This window comes from Podarcis vaucheri, assembly GCF_965113315.1.
Source record: "Podarcis vaucheri genome assembly, chromosome: 8".
NCBI classification, from domain to species: domain Eukaryota; kingdom Metazoa; phylum Chordata; class Lepidosauria; order Squamata; family Lacertidae; genus Podarcis; species Podarcis vaucheri.
This window is the reverse complement of record NC_138766.1, coordinates 69,569,538-69,589,735: the sequence shown is the minus strand read 5'-3', so window position 1 is coordinate 69,589,735 and position 20,198 is coordinate 69,569,538. Positions and strand designations below refer to the sequence as shown.

At 44.1% G+C, this 20,198-nt stretch overlaps 2 protein-coding genes and 1 long non-coding RNA gene across 4 annotated transcripts in view; 1 reads left to right on the top strand and 2 right to left on the bottom strand.

Moving 5' to 3' along the window:
• The window catches only part of PTDSS1 (phosphatidylserine synthase 1), a 37,224-nt gene extending 34,430 nt beyond the window's left edge, over positions 1–2,794 (bottom strand). Inside the window, exon 1 of the mRNA XM_082235671.1 lies at positions 2,559–2,794. Within this exon, the coding sequence (XP_082091797.1) occupies positions 2,559–2,737 (179 nt within the window). The 5' untranslated portion in view covers positions 2,738–2,794. The remainder of the gene's footprint in view (positions 1–2,558) is intronic.
• Positions 2,795–3,030: 236 nt separating this feature from the next.
• On the top strand, positions 3,031–17,460 carry MTERF3 (mitochondrial transcription termination factor 3). Of its 2 annotated transcripts, none has more exons than XM_082235769.1 (8): positions 3,031–3,168; positions 6,009–6,349; positions 7,660–7,812; positions 8,766–8,955; positions 13,770–13,917; positions 15,786–15,857; positions 16,744–16,905; positions 17,213–17,460. In XM_082235769.1, the coding sequence occupies exons 2-8, from the start codon at positions 6,022–6,024 to the stop codon at positions 17,405–17,407; spliced, it is 1,248 nt and encodes a 415-aa protein (XP_082091895.1). In that variant the 5' UTR covers positions 3,031–3,168; positions 6,009–6,021; the 3' UTR covers positions 17,408–17,460. The 2 variants fall into 2 exon arrangements, with proteins under 2 accessions (XP_082091895.1, XP_082091894.1); XM_082235768.1 differs by lacking the exon at positions 3,031–3,168 and adding an exon at positions 5,122–5,459.
• On the bottom strand, positions 17,198–20,183 carry LOC309539648. The gene is made up of 2 exons (XR_014222909.1): positions 19,890–20,183; positions 17,198–17,401 (listed from the first exon to the last, which is right to left on the bottom strand). It is a non-coding gene; the product is annotated as an uncharacterized lncRNA (long non-coding RNA).
• Between the last annotated feature and the right edge of the window lie 15 nt (positions 20,184–20,198).

Sequence of the window (20,198 nt, the reverse complement as noted above, 5' to 3'; positions counted from 1 at the left end):
ATGTGGGTTCACAGCCCGGGACTAGAGGAGCCAATTAGCTGCTGGTCTTAGCCAGACTCATGGAAAGAGTCTCTGTATATCACCGGTACTTATAATGTACCCTGATGAGGTACTCATCTTCTTAAACTTATGTTTCATTGAAACGAACTACACCAACATAACGCAACCATGCACTGAAAGTTGTGTCTATACATCCTCCTGTGTTGTTGTTTTTTGAAGCAGTTCAGCTCAACTATTTTCAGAAAAGTGCTATATGGGCAATGCACATTGATTAGCATTCTTAATCAGCATCTCCCATCTCTCCTGCAAACTGATGCCTACTATTTATAGTCACTTCATCACATTTTAGCATAGTATAGCAGCCTTGAAACTAGTACAAAAGGTGTGCGCACAGATCACATGCATTCATGGCTTTTTCACTGCATTATGTATAGTATGAAACTGTTGATTGATGACAGCGATCCACTGGCACACAAAGCTACATAAAGAGATGGAAAACTCTTATGTGCTAAGGTCTACATGCTGCAGTTTGACACTAATTCTAATATGAAAGGCAACTCCATGTAGGAACTTTGTGAAATTGAAAGGGCCCTAAAACCACCTCAAATTTAATAAATGAAGAGTTATAAATTATCCAGAAAGCCCGACAGCTCAGTAAGTGACCAATACTTTTGTAAGAAGTGTATCAGATGTACTTTGCCCTAGGGAAACAATTCAAAACACCTGCCAGCTAGTGCTGTAAGATACTTAAAAAACAAACCTCTTTCCCATGAGTAGCTTTATGAATTTGAGAGGGAAGTAATTGCTAGAAGCATGCTTTGACAAGAACAGGGTGGGGAATGAAAACTTCAGAAGGTTCTCTGTTTACTAAACCTATCCCAGCATATTTGCAAAGTTACATAAAGGGAGCATACATTAAATTACCACGTCCAACAACGTATGAATCTAAATGAACTTCTAGATAGCTGGCCAGTTAGAAGGATTTTTCTTATGCCTAGCTTGGCATTCTGATTCTGCTCCACATATTTCACTTTCAGGCCTTTCTTGCCTAGTCTACTAGAGCCATGGTTCCCAACCTGTGGGCTGCAGACCCCCAGGGACCACAGTTACCCCAATGGGTCCACAAGTAATGCCCCTCTAACCAGCATTGATTTCCTCAGCCTCCCTCCTCTTTGCAGTGGCATCTCCACATGTGCTACATTGTCGCTGAAGAGCTGGCACCCCATGGAAAGTGTAGGAACGTGAATCAGCTGCTTTGGCCTGTAAGCTTCCTTGCTTTCCTTCCTTAGTGCGTAGAAGAGCCCAACAGCAAGGCATAGGAAGACATTAGTTTTCTATGTTTGCCTTCCCAGCTTTGTCTGCAGAGACTCATTGTGCCGGGGTTTCTTGGTCTTCTATACATAGGACTTATTGATGGGCCCTTAATTTGATTTTAACATGCTTCATGCAGTGGACCATTAGTAGGATTTCTGCATCCTAATTCATAATTGCATTCAGATGCCTTAGTTTTAGCATTATTGGAGGTGGTTTATAGTGCTTTGTTGGGATAAATTTTGTGGACCGGGGTTGCCCAATTATGGTGTGTGTGTTCTGGTCATTTGGTGTGCAGATCTTTTGGAGCTGGCTGTTGTTCTGAATAGCATTTGTTGCTCACGCTCGCTGGCTTATAAAGATAAATAAATACAAATAAATATAAATAAAAACTGCAAACAAGTTAACTGTATACATAAAAAGCTTTACTTTTAGGGATTAGGGATTTCATTGAAGTCTGCAACTGGTAACACTGATTCTATACATAGGAATATATTACGCTAGCAGGAATTAAAGTTTTCATTTTTATTCTGTTAAGGATTACATCAACTGAGTTTACTGGGGGGGGTCAATTTGTATTTTGTTCAATTTGATTGGCTGGTTGTTGATCATTGGGTATACTGGGGAAACCAATGAATGAATTCTTTATTATAAAAAAATTCATCTTCCATACCTTTTTGAATCCATCAATTGGGTTGATGCATCTGGGGAAATGAACGAATTTACATTTATGAATGAATATGCTACCTATTTAAATACCTTTCAGAATCCATTACTGTTGATCGATGGGGGGAATAAGTACGTAATCAAATAAACACCAAGGGAATAAGGAAAACGAATTTCTGCTGCTGCCATTGATTTTGACACGTTTGCAAATTCATCCGGAAAAGGGTACTTTTTTGCGTTTCTGTGTTTTCTCAGATAACGGAGGGGTGGGGGGGGACTTGCCTAATTTTTTGAGGGGTTTTTTAAAAAAAACCTTAGTGGAACTTACACCTCGATAAACGTGCATAGAAAGAACCGATGGCACCCGCAGCCCATCTTCCTGGAGGAACATAAGGATTCGTGAGAGATTTCCTCATTCGGGTGGTGAACCGGACCAAGCCCTTCTCCGCCTCAGCAGGGCTGACCGTCGCCATCCCCACCCACCGCAGCCCCTACTTCTTCTTCTCCCCCAAGCGAGCTTCTCCTCTCGGGGCAACACGGCTCCCCACAGCGCTGCCCGCCCGCCAACCCTTTTCTCCCACCTGGTGAAGGCGAAGGCCATGAGGCTGAGGATGGTGAAGCTGAGCAGGGTGATGGTGTGCGGCCGGTAGAAGAACTCCAGCGTGATGTCCTCCACTTGCTGCTCGTTGATCATGCGGAAGTGAAGCCGGTAGTTCACGTCGTCCTTGCTGAGGGTCCGGCTGCCCATGTACGACGCCATCGCCTCGCCGCCCGGCGGCCGCCTCCGCCTCCTCCTCCGCCTCCTCCTCGCCTCGCCGGCGGCCACCGCGGGGGCGCCCCGCTCCCGCCGCCTCAGCCCGACCGCGGCCGAAGGAGCCGGCGCGGGGTGGAAAGACGGCAGGGAGCGCGCTGGGCGGCAGGCCAGGCTGCTGCAGCGGCGCCGCGGCGGCGGCCCCAGGAGGGGACGCGGGGGGAGAGGAGGCGCGACGGAGGGACGGGCCTTGCTGGGCCGCCGCAGGCCGCGGGGAGGAGCCGGCTGGGGAGCCTCGCCTCCTTCCCGCGCGTCAGAGGCCTTCGCCCGAGCGGGAAGCGCGACCGCCGCAGCGAGTCCGGGGCAGGCGAGGGCCTGCATGGCTGAGGCGAGCCGGGGACTTTCCTGACAGGGACAACCCGGCGCCGGCGGGACGCCAGGTAAACGCCTCGCTTAGGTGTCGATACGGATAAGGCTTTGTCAGAGCCGGGCCTCGGGGAGGGCGAGGGGCTGGACCCTGCGGACTCAGCGCCGGTCCGAGTTCATCTTCCCCTCCAGGAATCCCCTTTGGAACGGCGGCTTCTATTGTTGCGTCCCCGAAGGGCCTCTTGATTCGGTTCATCTCGATTCGGTTCTCAGCCCCAATCAGTTTGCATGCTTCGCTCGGAAGTAAAGCCCGGTCTCTGGGTTCAGTGGGGTTTGCAACTAGAAACGTGGGAACCTGCCCTATATAGAGTCAGGCTGCTGGGTCCATTTAGGTCAGTATTGTCTGCACCAGCCTTTCTCAACTTTGGGTTCCCAGAGGTGGTTGGACTACAACTCCTATAATCCCCTAGCAAGCAGGACCCAGGGGTCAGGGATGATGGGAATGGTATCAAGGAATTGCAGAGCTTCAAGGGACCTTGAGGGTCATCTTGTCCACACACATATCCAAACCCCCCCCCCCCCATGCAGGAATGTTTCTCCTAGTCCAGGGGTCTGCAACCTTTAAGACAAAAAGAGCCACTTGGACCCATTTCCGAAGGGAAAAAAAACTGGGAGCCACAAAACCATTGCAACATTTAAACAAATATATATCCAGAGCCGCGATCTGACAGCGGGTGGGTAAGTAGCCAGTACAGCGCCCGCCACAGTGGGGAGTGTCGGGGCGCACAATGCACCTCCTCCCCTTGCTAGTATCCGCCCCGGAGCCGCGGCAAAGGTGTAAAAGAGCCACATGCGGCTCCAGAGCCGCGGGTTGCAGACCCCTGTCCTAGCCTGAGAGTCGAACCCACGACCCTGAGACTGAGTCTCATGATCTGTCAACTGAGCTATCATATCATACAGCTTTTAGAAGACATCTGAAGGCAGCCCTGTATTGGGAAGTTTTTTTTTAAAGTTTGATGCTTTATTATGGTTTATATATTCTGTAAGCCGCCCAGAATGGCTGGGGAAACCCAGCCAGATGGACGGGGTATAAATAATAAAATTGTTGTTGTTGAAATTTAGTTGGCATCCAGCTGTCTTGAGAGTTAATGGAAGAGTGCGCCATCAGGGTAAAGTCAAACAGTTCCAGAGGTACAGCGCCAGACCAATATGGGAGAGACATATTTTATTGCAGCTTGGGCAGAAGAAGGCATCCGGTTTCAAATACACCATGGAGTTTCTTCTCTCTGCACTCCTCCCAGCAGTCATTTCTCCTTTGGTCACTGCTGTGGACATGCAGTCCACCTATCTGTCTCTAGGCATCTGCATGAGATAATAGCCCCAACAATATCTGGGGACTCAAGGTTGAGAGCAGCTGGTCTATACTCTCCCAGCTCCACCTGAAGAATGCAAGGGATTGAAATTAGGGCCTTTTGCATGCAAGGTTCTACCATTGAGCTAAGGCCCTTCTCCTGATAAACTGCTTGAGGCTATGTAGCAGTGTGCTGGGAGAATGAAGGTGGGGATCCTGTGCACACTGCCTTGAGAGCAAGGGCCATTGAGCACAACAGGATATGTATAGCTCAATTCTGTCCATATTTACATAGAAGTTAAAGCTGCAATTCTGACGCAAGCAGTTATCTACGTAGATTAGTTGTGGCCCTCTTTGGAACCCCAAGAGTCACTTACAGCAGTTTACAAAAAGACACTCAAATTAATATCACAACCAAATCTAGGGATTTTTGGAGACAGCATTTTCCATGTTCTTCCCTGATAACATACCAGGGAGCAGCTCTTAGCACAATCCTGGTGCAACTTTTCCAGTCCTCTCCAGCCAGTTTAACCACCCTCACAATACTTGTGAATCCGAGATTGTGGAGTGGGGCTGTGCAGAGATGGGACTTATGATGGAAGCAGTCATCTCTTTTTGGCAGTCCCCTGGCAGAAAGTCATCTTAGCCAGCCTTAAATGTACCAGAGTTCATAATTTATTTGTGGCACATAAACAAGCCAGAGAGAGAGTGTGTCTGTGTCCTTGCTTGGCTACTGAAGTCAATTCTTAATCCCCACGGGGAGATATACAAACCTGAAATAATGTAAAATTGTGGTATTTTAAGCTAACATTTTCTTCTCTTTTATGTTCTGTGGTATAGCAGTGTTCCAGGGGTTCTGTGCGGGGAGGTTTGGGCAAATTCTAAAGGTACTCATGTCCTCAGTGGGCACTTTTTCTTGAATGGATCCATGTCCTCCTGCCAGTATCCATTTGCTTGCCGCTGCCTCCTACCCACTGTGGAGCTTATCTGCATCACCACCCAGAGGAATGGAGGGCAAGTGAGTGGAGGCTGCTGTTGCTATTCCTTTTCCTTCCTATTGTTGCTGAGAAAGGACAGGGAAATGGGTAGTGACAGCAAGAAGATGGGAGTCGCGCAGCCAGGAAGCTCTAGAATTGGCAGTGGGACCCCTGCTGCTGTGTAGATTGTTGGAGTATTCCAAAAACATCTTCAAGAAAGTATTGTTACTCTACACTTATGCAGCATGACGGTAATATTATATTGTTTTATATCAGCTTTCTCCAGCTTTATATGCTCCAGATGTTTTAGACTACATCTCCCATCAGTCGCAGGCAGTATGACTAATGCTTAGGGATGATGGAACTCGTAGTCCAACATCTGGAGGGCAGCAGTTTGGGGATGGATGCTTTAGACCTTTGCTATATGGTAAACATAGTGAAATAATACTTTTGCAAAATGGTACTGAATGCACTTCAGTTCTGCTTAAATATTAATTGAATTCATTAATTGTTCCTGTGTAAATTTTTGTGCATACAAAATTGGTTTGAATGTTCCCTTGACCATTTTCTTTCTCAATTTTGACAGAATATTGACTAAGATGGCTTCATTGACTCGACAGATATCCAGATGTTGCCCCTTGCTAAAGAAAAACAGTGTTGTGAATAGTGCAAAACAGCTAAGAAAACAAACTGTCAAAACATGGACACTTCCTCTTCAACAATCCGGATTGCCATTGTTTTGTCCTTCCAGATACTCATGTCAAGTAGCGTTAAAGAACTCTAAGACTGTGCTTTTTGATAACCATGTACGATTCTGTAGTTCAAGCACTAAACTGAATCAGAGTCCAGATAATAATTCATCCTTAGTTAACAGACCAGAAACTGAAATAATATCCAGTTCATATACCGAAGCATTGCTTGAAGAAGGTATGTAACAAATAAAATAAGGATGAAAGTTGTGACCCTCCTAACACCATATCTAAAATTTAGATTTTTAACCTCATTTCTTGTGCATTGCTTGCTTGCTTGTAAAGAGGCTTGGAATTATTGGATTGCGTTTCCAAATTATTGTTTGTAAGTGAACTCTTTAAGGGCTCAGTTCTTCCTGCACTGCTGGGAGTTAAGCCATGGTTTAGTTTGGCTTAGCTTTGCATCCAAATCCTGGTTTATGGCTTATGGCCTGTTTGGAGAGAGACAAACCATGGGCCCAGGTTTGAAATGTAATGCTAAGCCAACCATGGCTTAGGTCACAGCAGCACAACAGTCCCTTGTGATTTTTGTCCCTTGCCCACCAGCATTCAAAATGTTCACCTTTATATTATAGTCTGCTACCCTTCTAGAATCAGGGATGGGAGGGGGCGGGATTTGATTCAATTCGCCTTTAGGTGAACATAATTAATTTGTACTTCCTGAAACAATACATGAACCGAAACACAGTCCTTCCTCACACCGTCCTTCTCTAAATTTTGAAATGCAGTTCTCCTGTCAAATAATGTATACAGAAGTGCACATTCAATTTCATTGTTCCGCAAGGGACAATGACAATAAATATATCGTATCGTATCGCAAAGGGTGTATAAATGCTTATATAGGGGAAAATAATGATATATTAGGCAGCATTCCTTTGCGGAAACGTGTATAGTTAGGCATAATTGTATATAACAATGTGTATTATCATGAAGACTTTTTTTAAAAAAAGCAAACTGATACAGAAATACAGGGGACTTAATTAAGATTGGAAAATGAGAAACTGAGAGAAATTGAAAATGGCAGATATACCCATCCCTGTTTGGAATACATAGGATAGGACTCCTCAATAACTATGCATTGTCTGCCTCAGGGCTCCACCTGCTGTTGTTATTCTGTTGCTTTGAACAGTAATATCGCAGTTGCTATTGAAAGTGAGACAAACAGGAACAATAGGATCAGTGAACACTTGTGAATTGTCCACAATAATGAAATAATGTGACAGTAACTTAACCCATTCCCAGTTCAGTGTCTATTTTCTGTCCTTATGCTCATTTTTTCTCGGTAACTGTTGCATAGCAGAAGATCTCACTGTCAGAAAGCTGATAATCACTCTGGCTCTAAATTTAAATTGTGAAATTTCCCTTCCCTGAATTAGTGGAATTGTATTCCCCCTGGCCTCTGTGAAGGTAAACGCCGCACACAGAGGGAGAGAGAAAATGTTACATCTGTTGTTTTCTCAATGGTTCTTTTTCCTTAATGACCTTCAGGATTAGAAGACACTTTGCCTTCATCCCCTTTTGAGGAAGTTTCGGAAGATGAGGCTCTTCAGATCAGGGCTGAGCCACCACTTCCTTTTGAATCGTTCACGCTTCAAGATTATGTTGATCATTCAGAAACACTGCAGAAGCTGGTGCTTTTAGGTAAGCATAGTTGTACCAGGCAGGTTCTTCAAGATATGCTAAAGACTCTTCAGCTTTCTCTTCCTGGTGTTGTGCATACAAAGTCATTATTTGCTTTTGATACAGTAAAAGGGCAAAAAATGGTTTTGCTTGCACAGCATGATAGCAGCAGAATGTATAGAGCAGAGGTAGCCGTGCCCTTCAGATGTTGAACCTGCAGCTCCCATCATCACTGACCATAGTGCTTGGGCAGTTGCGGTCCAAGCACCATGTTGGCTATCCCTGTATTCAAAAATATAGACCGCAAAGCAAGAAGGGTATAGTGCGGATAGGAAAATGCAAAGCACTTCAAAAGCATCTTTCACGTTTTTCAAGGGCAGGAAGCAAGTCGGTGTGAACTGTGAGGAATCGGTGAAAAATGAGAACTTGCTTAGAACGGCTTCATTTTAGCTACGTGGACCTTAAGATTTGCAGCTTCAGGTTTGCAAAAGTACTATGTTGAATTGCAAGATGCCTATGACAGCATTTTTCTGAATGGCTTCATCTGGAGCAGGGACGAGAAATGCATGGCTCTCCAGGCAGGGACTCCAAATCCCATCAGCTCCAGCCAGCATGGCCAGTAGTCGAGAATGATGGAGATTATAGTCCAACAACATATGGAGAGCCACAGAGAATTGTTCTAGAGAGTGAAACCAACCCATTCAATCAGTCCACAATTATATGATTGCTTGTTGCAGATTTTAAAACCCCAGTAAGTAAAAACTTGAGGGCAGCCTTTGAGTCCATTCTGCCATTATCCTCAGTAGTACGTAGCTGCTGTATCATAGCTCCTTTTGGCAGCACTAGATAACATTGCTACATACCATAAAAAAGCATTAAAGACGCTTTGCGTGAACTTGTACATTCTTACACTATTAGAAATCCAGAATTTTTCATTAAGCATCCCACTAAATTTATGTTTGAATGTGCTACAGGAGTTGATTTGTCCAAAGTGGAAAAACGTTCAGCTGCAGGCCAGCTACTTCTCAAGTTGGACTTTGAAAAAGATATAAAAAACATCATCCTGTTTCTCAAGGATGTTGGCTTGGAAGATAAGCAGCTTGGGCCATTTATCACAAGAAATCCCTATATTTTCAGAGAAGAAGTGGAAGATCTAAAGACAAGGTAAAATGACTTCTGTATTCATCAATCTGTTATCTTGTTCTCTCTCATCTATCTATCATCTCTCATCTATCCACATGCCTGAAATACTCATATATTTCATGTGTGTGTATGCCTGAAATATGTTACTTTGCTTTAGGGATTTTGTACAGTCTGCTTAAGCTGTCCTTCTCACTCAAATGTTGTAGTAGGGGAAGGATTGCTGGTGATCCTATTCCACAATTTCAAGTGTTCAGCATCAGCAGATGCTGATTATGCTATCCAGAAGGTGGTCAGACTCCATTATTGAAAATGAATATTTCCAAATGGAGTCCCAAAATGAGCAAACCTTTTTCATACATAGGTTTTGCTTTCATTGGGACATTTTCTGAAGCTGGGCGTGGGAGATACTTGGTCTGTTTTCAACAGAAATAGCAAAGTATTTAGAATCATAACTGCAGAATTTTGTTCCAGACATTCTTCTGAACATGGCAGTTGTCAGAACAGTTTAGCTTTATGTAGACACCAGCTAAGCTAAAGGACAGCTTTCTCAAGTAAGGAGGATTAGAATTAATCTTGTGTTGTAAACATGAACCTAGGTGTAGGGGCAACTACACAAAAAATAGTGTTGTGGGAGTGGAATTAAAATTCAAACATTCTTTGTCATTGGAATTATTCCCAGAGGCTGTTGGGCAGGGTGGAGTGGTAGAAAATAAATGGGGAAAGTAGGAAGTTGGTTAGAAATGCATTTCTCCTGTTTCACCCTTCCTCTTGAAGGCTTGTTATTAATTGACTGTTCTGGCTGAAAGACACTCACACTTTTCAGTCTGATGAACAGAAGATTTCAGCCTATTAAGGCAGTACATCCTAAACATAGGTAAAGGTAAAGAGACCCCTGACCGTTAAGTCCAGTCGCAGACAACTCTGGGGTTGCGGCGCTCATCTCGCTTTACATGCCGAGGGAGCTGGCGTTTATCCGCAGACAGCTTCCGGGTCATGTGGCCAGCATCACTAAGCCGCTTCTGGCAAACTAGAGCAGTGCACGGAAACGCCATTTAGCTTCCCGCTGGAGTAGTACCTATTTATCTACTTGCACTTTGACGTGCTTTTGAATTGCTAGGTTGGCAGGAGCTGGGACCAAGCAACGGGAGCTCATCCCATCGCAGGGATTCAAACTGCCAACCTTCTGATCAGGAAGCCCTAGGCTCTGTGATTTAGACCACAGAACCTTCATCCTAAACATAATGCAGTTAAAACAGAATGAACAGGAGCATAGATCTATTTGTCTAAAGTGAAAGTGTTGTTTTTGCAATTGCCACTATCTGCTTCAGAGAGAGAATGCAAAGCTGAGCAATAAAAAGCTTTATGTACCAGACAGGTTGAGTAATTGTATTGACCCAGCATAGGCCTCACACAATAACTTGCTCAGACAGTCTGGGGCAGTGAAATGATGGCTCTTAAGAATGAGGCATCAATACGATCTCTTCATAAATATGTACACTAATCATGAAACATTTTTCAAGTGTGCATCTTTATGTAGCCTAAAGGGTACCATACCTGTGTATGACAGAAGTGTTTACAGGCTTGGGTGAACCCCAAGATCTGCAGAAGAACAAAAATTATTCAAGGGTGGGGAAAAACTGGGGTGGGAAACCCTGAAAAGGCCTTACTAAGGAATGAATCTGCTCTACTTAGTGGCCATGAAATGTTAGGTGACTGTTGAAGGGAGAGGAGTCAGGGGAATATAATGGAATATCTCAAAAGAAGACAATGGTGGGTGGAAACCTGAAGAGGAGCACTCCACAATGCTCTGTTTTGTTGTAGTTCCTGCATGCCTCTCCAGAACATAGAATGCAATTAACAGGAAAAAAGGATTCAAAATTGGCTGGGCTTAGACATTTGGGGCATCTGAGCATGTTTAAAATCTAGTGTGCAGTTGTACTGATGTTGCTGCAAAATGTGTTCACGTCTGTTACCTACCAAATTAATAGTTAAAGTTAGGATCAGTGGAATCTGCCTTATACCAGCTCATACCATTGGTCCATCTACCTCAGTATTGTCTTCATGGACTGGCAACAGCCATCCTGCCAGGGTTTCAAAAGGGGCCTTTCTTGCTCCTGTGATAAAGGTAAAGGTAAAGGTACCCCTGCCCGAACGGGCCAGTCTTGACAGACTCTGGGGTTTGTGCGCCCATCTCACATCTATTGGCCGGGGGCCAGCGCTGTCCGAAGACACTTCCGGGTCACGTGGCCAGCGTGACAACGCTGCTCTGGCGAGCCAGAGCCGCACACGGAAACGCCGTTTACCTTCCCGCTGGTAAGCGGTACCTATTTATCTACTTGCCCCCAGGGGTGCTTTCGAACTGCTAGGTGGGCAGGCGCTGGGACCGAGCAGCGGGAGCGCACCCCGCCGCGGGGATTCGAACCGCCGACCTTTCGATCGGCAAGCCCTAGGCGCTGAGGCTTTAGCCCACAGCGCCACCCGCGTCCCTCCTGTGATAACAGATCCTAAATGATGTTTGCCTAAACTCAGATAGCTTTTAAATAAGTAGATGCAGTAGTAGCAAATGTTTTGTATCTTCCTGTAGCGGCAGCATAAGCTGATGCAATAGAAGCAGGATGTGGTATTTTGTAAACCTGGGCTGAAGCAACAGCTGGTAGACTACACTGAAAATAATTTGTTTAGCATTGCCTAACTCAATGTATGTCTCTAGACACTATGCTCCTAGTTAGATGTGCACAGGCTTCCTAGTCTTGTGACTGAGCCACCAATGACGTATGCTTTATTCTGTACTGCGTCTTTTGTAAGCTGCTTTGAGACATACGGAGAAAAGCAGGGTATAAATTTCTTAAATATGCAGCTCTGTCCTATCTGAAATAAACCCCTTAAATTAATAGGTAAAGGTACCCCTGCCCGTACGGGCCAGTCGTGTCCAACTCTGGGGTTGTGCGCCCATCTCGCTTAAGAGGCCGGGGGCCAGCGCTGTCCAGAGACACTTCCGGGTCACGTGGTCAGCGTGACGAAGCTGCTCTGGCGAGCCAGCACCAGCGCAGCACACGGAAACGCCGTTTACCTTCCCGCTATAAAGCGGTACCTATTTATCTACTTGCACTTAAGAGTGCTTTTGAACTGCTAGGTGGGCAGGAGCTGGGACTGGACGACGGGAGCTCACCCCGTCACGGGGATTCGAACCGCCGACCATACGATCGGCAAGTCCTAGGCGCTGAGGTTTTACCCACAGCGCCACCCGTGTCCCTCCTTAAATTAATAGGTGTTACTATATTTGATTTGGTTTGTATCCCGCTATTCCATGGGGTAAGGGTACCTAATATACATTTTGCCAATATTTCTGTCTCTGTCCATAAAGGGGCTCACAATCTGAGCATAACGTTAAGATGGTCTGAGGCGGGGGGTGGGGCGTGCCTCAGGCCTAGGGGCTGGTTGTGCCCTCCAGAGTTCTCTATATCTGGCCCTCAGGACTCTCCATAGGACACATTCCTCACTGTTTCTGCTCTTCGTGGAGTGATTTTGCCCTGCTTGGAATGTGTCTTTGAACTGCTTGCCTGAATGAAGAGGCATCAGTTGTAAATGCAAACCACTGATTTTTAGATCGCTGGAAAGTAGCCTACTATATAACCATAGAATGCTAGAATTGTAAAGACCACAAGGGTCGTCTATTCCAACCCCCCTGCAATGCAGGAATCATTTGCCCAACATGGGGCTTGAACCCACAGCCCTGAGATTAAGAGTTTTATGCTCTACCAACTGAGCTATCGTGTACCCTACTATACACAAGTAAGAGTTGCATGGATTGCTGCATCCACTTTTTGCCTCTGGCCTTGCTCACCACTGATACACAGCCTACAGAAGGTTTCCCATAAGGCAATGTGGCCCTTGAGCTGCAAAAGGTTACCCCCTGCTGGTTGGAGGGAACAAGTCATAGGAAGCTGCCTTATAACTGAGCCAGACCATTTATCCATCTTGCTCTCAGTATTATCAGTACTGAATGGCAGCAGCTCTCCAGGGTTTCAGATAGGCAGTCTCTCCCAGCTTGACCTGGATGTACTAGGGGTTGAAATTGGGACCTTCTGTGTTCAAGGCAGATGTTCTGCCACTGAGCTCACATTATCTTGCCTCTGTGGCTCCCCTTTTCCCTGGTTACAGGGAGAATTTCACAACGTACAACTAGTTCCATTCAGCTCCCTTCACCTTCTCAGTGGAAACAAAAAGACACGGCTAAGAGGAGTATACTGTGGTAGGGAACCTAGGATTATATCCCTCCGATTAAATAGGCATATCATAGCCTTTAAGGGCCTAGTCTTTAGCAGGCGGCATTGACAGTAGTGGCATTTAACCTGATTTGCTTCCCTCCTTCACCTGTATGTCAGTGTAGGATGTAGATGTTTAGGATTGTTCCTGTGGTTACTTTTTTCTTCTTCTAAAGATGCCCTTTAGTTCATCAGATCACCTTCATTAAATTGCCAGTTTTGATTGTGAAAGTGGACATTTCTTTCAGTGCAAGCCATTTTGGATAATAAGATCATGGGCTGGTATTGACATAATTTTTGTTTAAATACAGCTGGAAATCATTAAATTAATCCAGGCGTAAAATATTTTGCACCAAGAGTGTTTATTTTCTTTGACGTTAATTGGAAATCATGGTATTTTGCTTTTGTCATACCTGCAGACTTTTCCACCCTTCTTCTTGGCAGCTTTGCTTGTTAATATTATTAAAACATCCGTCATTTTGAAACATACTGCTGAGGAACTGGCAGAGCTGGATAAATGATGGCCTTTCTTATTTCCCTCATTTTAATTTGGATCTTTCTGTCTTCCAGGGTAGCTTATCTAACATCAAAAAAATTCAGCAAGGAAGCAATTGCACAGATGGTCTCAGGGGCTCCATATTTACTCCTTTTTTCTGTGGAAAGACTGGATAATAGGCTGGGTTTCTTCCAAAAAGAACTTGGACTCAATTCACAAAAGGTGCCTTCTGTTTTCACTTGGGTCGTGGTGATTGGGGGGAGAGGGCCTATTGTTAAAATAACTAAACAAACTCCACAAGCAGGTAGCTAATATCTCTCGCATTACAGGGACCTAAAATACTGCTTCTAAAATACTATTATTTTCTTAGAACTATATATAAAGTATACAACCTTGTGTGGACAGTTCAAACTAGTTCATCCAGATGTTTGAGGAACACCCATTACAATTTCATTGCTAGTTATCCTGAAATACTAATTTTACATGGAATAATGCCTATGCTAACAGATAAATAATTGACTTGGAATTTCAGTCAACATGATCACAGAATGGAGGTTCAGCTACACCAGGCATGGCCAAACTTGGCCCTCCAGATGTTTTGGGACTACAATTCCCATCATCCCTGACCACTGGTCCTGTTAGCGAGGGATGATGGGAGTTGTAGTCCCAAAAAAACTGGAGGGCCAAGTTTGGCCATGCCTGAGCTACACAATATGTTGAGAACTTGTCCTACGAAAGCCTTTTTGAAATTGTTTTATCAAATACACACGCTTATCATGGGTGCAGCGTATGTGGCTGGCCTGTGGTAGAACGTATCTTAAAAGTAGCCCCAGGACCCCAGAATGTTGAGAGGGTGCTGGGATCTTCTGTGGCTAGTTAAAGAGGAGTTAAACCTGATGTTCCCTAAAGCTGCCATACCCCACCCACAACGCAAACAGTGGAAGGCGGTCAACAGCAACCCAAGACTGGGCAGAGCCAAAAACCATACAATCCCAAACAGAACTCCAGAAAGTAGCTTTGGAGTTTCTGCTTACAGAGCTGAGGCTTTTAGGCGAGTGGAGCCAGCCTTAGGGAAGCTGTCTGAACACACCAGCACTCCTTCCACCCCACTCAAGCCTTTCCCTGTGGTGGCTGGATCCTCAGGATACATTTTTCCAGGCAGCATGAAGGGTGAAACTCTGTGTAGAGTCACCCAGGCTGGATCTGTTCCTTAATTTGGGCTTCCATTAATTAGTGGCATCACTGGCTTGGGTGATCTTTCAGTTTATCCTTGGTCAGAGACCATGAAACAAAGCAAAAAAAAGAAAGACTTCTACCAGCACTGCAGGGCTTATCTTCTGCTCCCTCTGGCTGTGAAGTGGGCACTTTGTGACCCCTGACACATGCAGTACCCTACAGTATATACATGAAGGAAAGATATTCATATATTCATTGATCCTGAGACACAGGCTGAAATACTGTACACACCCAAGAGTATGTCCTATTGAAGAGTGGGGCTTACTTCAGCGGAGAGGTGCATAGCATTGCTCCAATAGTGACCTGCCCAAGATTGCATGTACAGTGGAACCTCTACCTGCGACCATAATCCATTCCGGAGGTCCGTCCAGAGGTCGAAACGGGTCGCTGGGAGAGGCGCTGTGGTGTACAAGTGCGGGTGGCGATTGCCCACTTCTGCACATGTGTGAACGGCGATCGCCGCTCATGCACATGTGTGAATGGCAGCAACCCCACCGGATACTTCCGGGTTTGCCACGGACGTTGGGCAAAATGAACGCAAGCGGACGTGGACGTAAGTAGAACTTTGACTGTAATCATGTTAGAATAAATAAGTCTCTTCACACATTATTGTGCAGGGAAAATGCCACATGTGCAGGAAAAATGCCCCTGTGCAGGAAAAATGCCACATATTGAGGGCCTTTTGCTCACCCAGTGGAAAATGTACACCTTTTCAAATAGAATAATACAGTGCTGTTTAAAAAATGTCTGGTAAAGAAATGCAAATACAGATTGATTTTATCTTAAGCAGATACTATCTAATACACATTACTTTACTTACTATTATTTTTTCCTTCCTTGTATTTAAAATACAGACCAGAGATGTAGTAACTCGTCTTCCAAGGTTACTGACTGGCAGTCTTGAGCCTATTAAAGAAAATCTGACGGTAAGTTAGGATAGTATCTTAAGAGTAGTTAGCCATTTAAGCTCTTAGAAAAGCTTTAAGAGATGTAACAGGAAATATAAGAAGTACAGCAGCCTAAATAGGGTTGCGCAGGCGGCAGGACTACTTAACACTTGTCAGGTAGCAAAATGTAGCGTGAATAATAACTTGGTCTTCTAATCTGCTACTTAAAAACGTTATCAAAGTGGATGCTGGAATCCGAGAGAAGGGTTGCCGCTGGTTCCTTTGCTCAACACTGGAACTGTGATTCAGTTAGGGTGTCTCTTGATGACGGAAAGCATCAATCAGTGGAATGAGGAGGCATGAGTCAGCTCAGCAATACTCCTTCACCGTATGTGACATGAGATCCTAAGGGTCATCAAAGTATCCCCCAAAACTCCTTGTGCCATTTTATTCGGGTTTTTGAAGGGACAAATGACAAAATGGCATTTTAAAGACTTAGGCACAAGCAGGGATCATTAGAACTTTTTCGTGAGTAAAAATGGCAATTTTAGACTTCCAATATAATTTAGTAGTTATGCGTGTTCCTCTAGTACAAGAGAGGACTTCAGGCTTTATGGAAAAGAATTGTGGTGGCCTCGTAAGTATAAGACTATGAACAATACTTCATGCCTGGCAGTTTGCACAAATGTGATGGGGGCTTCGTGCTTGTGCTGCTTCTTTTTTTATAAGCTGCCTGGGCAGCTTCCAGGTTGCTACAGAAGTGCCTCTCCTTTTTTTTACCTGAAATTTTATTGCAAGTTTTCAACCTACAATATAATAAAAAGAAGTCTCTCTCCTGTGTCTCATCACTTATCAACATATTTCCCTCTTTCCCGGTGTGTTTTAAGCTACATTAGTCGACTTCATCACAATCACTCTTTTTCAGGTGTATGAGCTGGAACTTGGTTTTAGTAAGAATGAAATTCGGCATATTGCACACACAATCCCCAAGAATTTAGGTATAAGCAAAAGGAAGCTAACGGAGATCTTTGACTACGTGCACAACGTCATGGGCATTCCCCACAGCGTGATGGTTCATTTTCCTCAGGTGAGACTCTTAGATGCTACCTAGTTAACTGCAGTCATAGGAAGAAGTTTGAAAACTGGGAACTGTATTGAAGGGAACGTTCTGTAGTCTACAAACTGTGATGGAAAGGCCTAGGTTAATATATTGTAGAATGGCATCAATTTGCAGATATGATTGTTAGCCTTAAATGCCACATAGTAAATGTGGGCAGGTTTGAGCTAACAGGTTACTCCTACTGTTCTCAGTATGTCTTACTAGCAAGTAAGTGTACATAGGAGGGCAGTCTTGGCAATTTCCGTGATTAGCATTGATCTTGTTTTCATTTCAGGTTTTTAATTCAAAGCTGCTGCGAATCAAAGAAAGACACATGTTTCTTAAATTCATTGGAAGAGCACAATATGATCCAAAACAGCCCAATTATATCTCCTTAGAAAAACTGGTATCCCTGCCAGATGATGTGTTCTGCACAGAAGTTGCTAAAGCAGAAAAAGAAGATTTCTGCATTTTCTTGAAAACACTGTAAAAGAAAAGAAAAAAACTTTGTTAATAAAATAAATCTGAAGATGTTTTTCTTAATTGCATATTTTGTGGCAAAAATGACAACTTCATTGAGAAAACCTACATCTAATTCTACATCTTAAAAATATACAAACAGGCATATTTTGTACTGCTGACAAAATACCAAAAGAAGACCCAGAATAAAGACAATAATACTTACCGACTTGCTGGTGAGAGAGGGGGGGAATTTGTTGGAGGTTTTTTCTGTTAAGTTTTGGTATATGGTTATGAAAAACAATAAAAAATCCTTTAAAAAATACAAACTTATTTAGAAGAGGTCAAAACTAATATATAGGTGCACAGAGTTCAGCCCAGCACAGATATAGTACAGTGGACACTCAGGTTGCGAACGTGATCTGTGCGGGAGGCACATTCGCAATGTGCCGCGTCTGCGCACGCGTGGGTCACGATTCGGCACTTCTGCGCATGCGCAAAGCACAATTTCGTGCCTCTGCACATGCATGAGCGCCGAAACCCGGAAGTAACCCATTCCAGTACTTCCGGGTTTGGCGTGGTGCGCAATCTGAAAACGCACAACCTGAAGCGTCTGTAACCCGAGGTATGACTATTTGTAAAAGGTAGATATTGCCACAAACCAATCAGAAGGATAATTATAAAAGTATTTCTATTCTGCCATATCATGAAATGTCATGGCAGTGTGCAGTGTTAAAAACACAACACATCAATTTTTTTAAAAAAACCATTGACTGGCTAATTTAAAAATACATATATAATTTTGACTTGAAGGCCAATGTTCATTCTACTTGGCCATAGTAATAGTGCTGCTTAGTCTTAGAATCGTAGAGTTGTAAGGGACCTGAGGGTCATCTAGTCCAGCCCCCTGTGATGCAGGGATATGCAGCTGTCCCATACTGCAACCTTGGCAGTGTCAGCGTCACACTAACGCAACTGAGCTATCCAGTCCAATATGAGCTGCTCACAAAATGTTGACAGCCAAAAAAAAAACACCACCACATGAAAACCAGATCAGTGGGGAATGGAAAGGAGTGGCTGCAAAAGGGGGCCAGAGAAATAAAAACTTAATTTAAAAAGTAGAAAGAGCCACCTCATTGTCTGGATAGGCCATGTCCCAGTTCACACTCAGAATATATTTTTAAATGTTCCCAGTAATAGAAGTGAGAGCTGCCCATAGAAATCAAGGGGGATAAAAAGGAGTAACTGGAACCCTCACTACATTTTGTTAAGAGGCTTTTTGATTTTTGGCAGACTAGTGCTAATGGGTCAGTATTAGTATTACTATGGCCCCAAATCTGTAGTTAATATCAGTAACTATGGCCATCTTAATTATAGGTCATGCCATGGCAATTGGCCAGGCTTTCTATTTATCAGCTATTTTACAAATCTTATTTCAGGGCTTTGTGTCTTTTGTGTGCCAGTAGTACTGCTGTATAACCACAAAACTGGTTGCATAGCACATTCTAAGGACCAGTACATAATTTCTGTTCCTTGCCATGCTAGTCAGTTCTGTACTTGGCAATATTCATTTAAAGGAGTGGCGGTCCAACTCAGAAAATAAGTCTTGTTTCCACACTTTTCTCGATGATGCCAAGGGTACACATGAAACACATTGAGCTATTTCTTATGTTTATATTTTTTGAGAACTGTAAGGTGGTGAGAGACATTGCATTTTACAAGTGGGTTGGGAAATGTAAGTTGAACCTAACAAGGTTCAGCAGTTCCAGTTAATAACTATTAATATGGTTGTGAAAGTTAGCTCCAAAAAAGGAAGGGAGTTAATATTCAGGTATGGAATTAATAGTCTTCTGGAATTCTGGAATGCAACAGGAGAATTTACCAATCAAAGGCCTTACTTTTATATTAGCGATGAAGAAAGGCAATGGATAAGACCCACAGATGAATGGCTTTTTCAGTGTGCTCATTTCCTTCATTAATTTTTTACCAGCATCAGCTTTTGTTATGGGTCTTCTTACTGGGTGCTTATTCTAGGAACATTTTTGGGTATGTAGCACACCACCCCTTATTTCAAGCATTCAACCCCTGGTGTTAGGAGTGCATTAATGGCACTGCAATCTCACCCCACCCTCATCATTTACTGGAGTTCCTCCAATTTTATTTAACAGCACAGGGAAATAGTAAGCTATTGGATTTCTTGATTTTTAAAATGCTACACTTTATTATCATTTTTCTCAGTGTAGCTTGATTCTTATTTGGGTTTTTTTGTTTGGTAAAAACATAGCTGCATAGTAACTACAGCTAAGAAAACAAAGCCCTATCGGAAACTGTTTATGGGGAATTCGGTGGTTCTCTTTGTAGGCAGGGCTCCAACCAGTCGTTTGCGGCGCAGTATATGGAAGGTGAAATGCAGAGTTGGCCAAATACGCTGTTTCCAAAGAAGCTGTGCATGCGGTCGAACTATAGCCAGAATCAAATCGACACCTAAGTTTCCTTCCTTCCTCCGCCATCACCTTCAAACTCCCATTGCTCCTTTCCACCTACATCTGCACCTGCCCTTGCCAGGTGTGAGGCAAGTGGCCACAATTTATGGGGCGTGGACTGGGGCCAAATAAAGCCTGCCGCCCTGAGAAGCTCCCCCACGGCTGATACTCTCCAGTTGCGACGCTTGTTTCCATGGGGTCCACGGAGCCTCTCACGTTTTCTGAACGTCAGAACGAACCAGGAAGCGCACGCTCCACGCAACAGAAAATCACATCCCACGCTTCTTTTTTTAAAGAGTCTATGCTCCAGCCGCCGAGTAGGGACGCACAGGCGCGCGC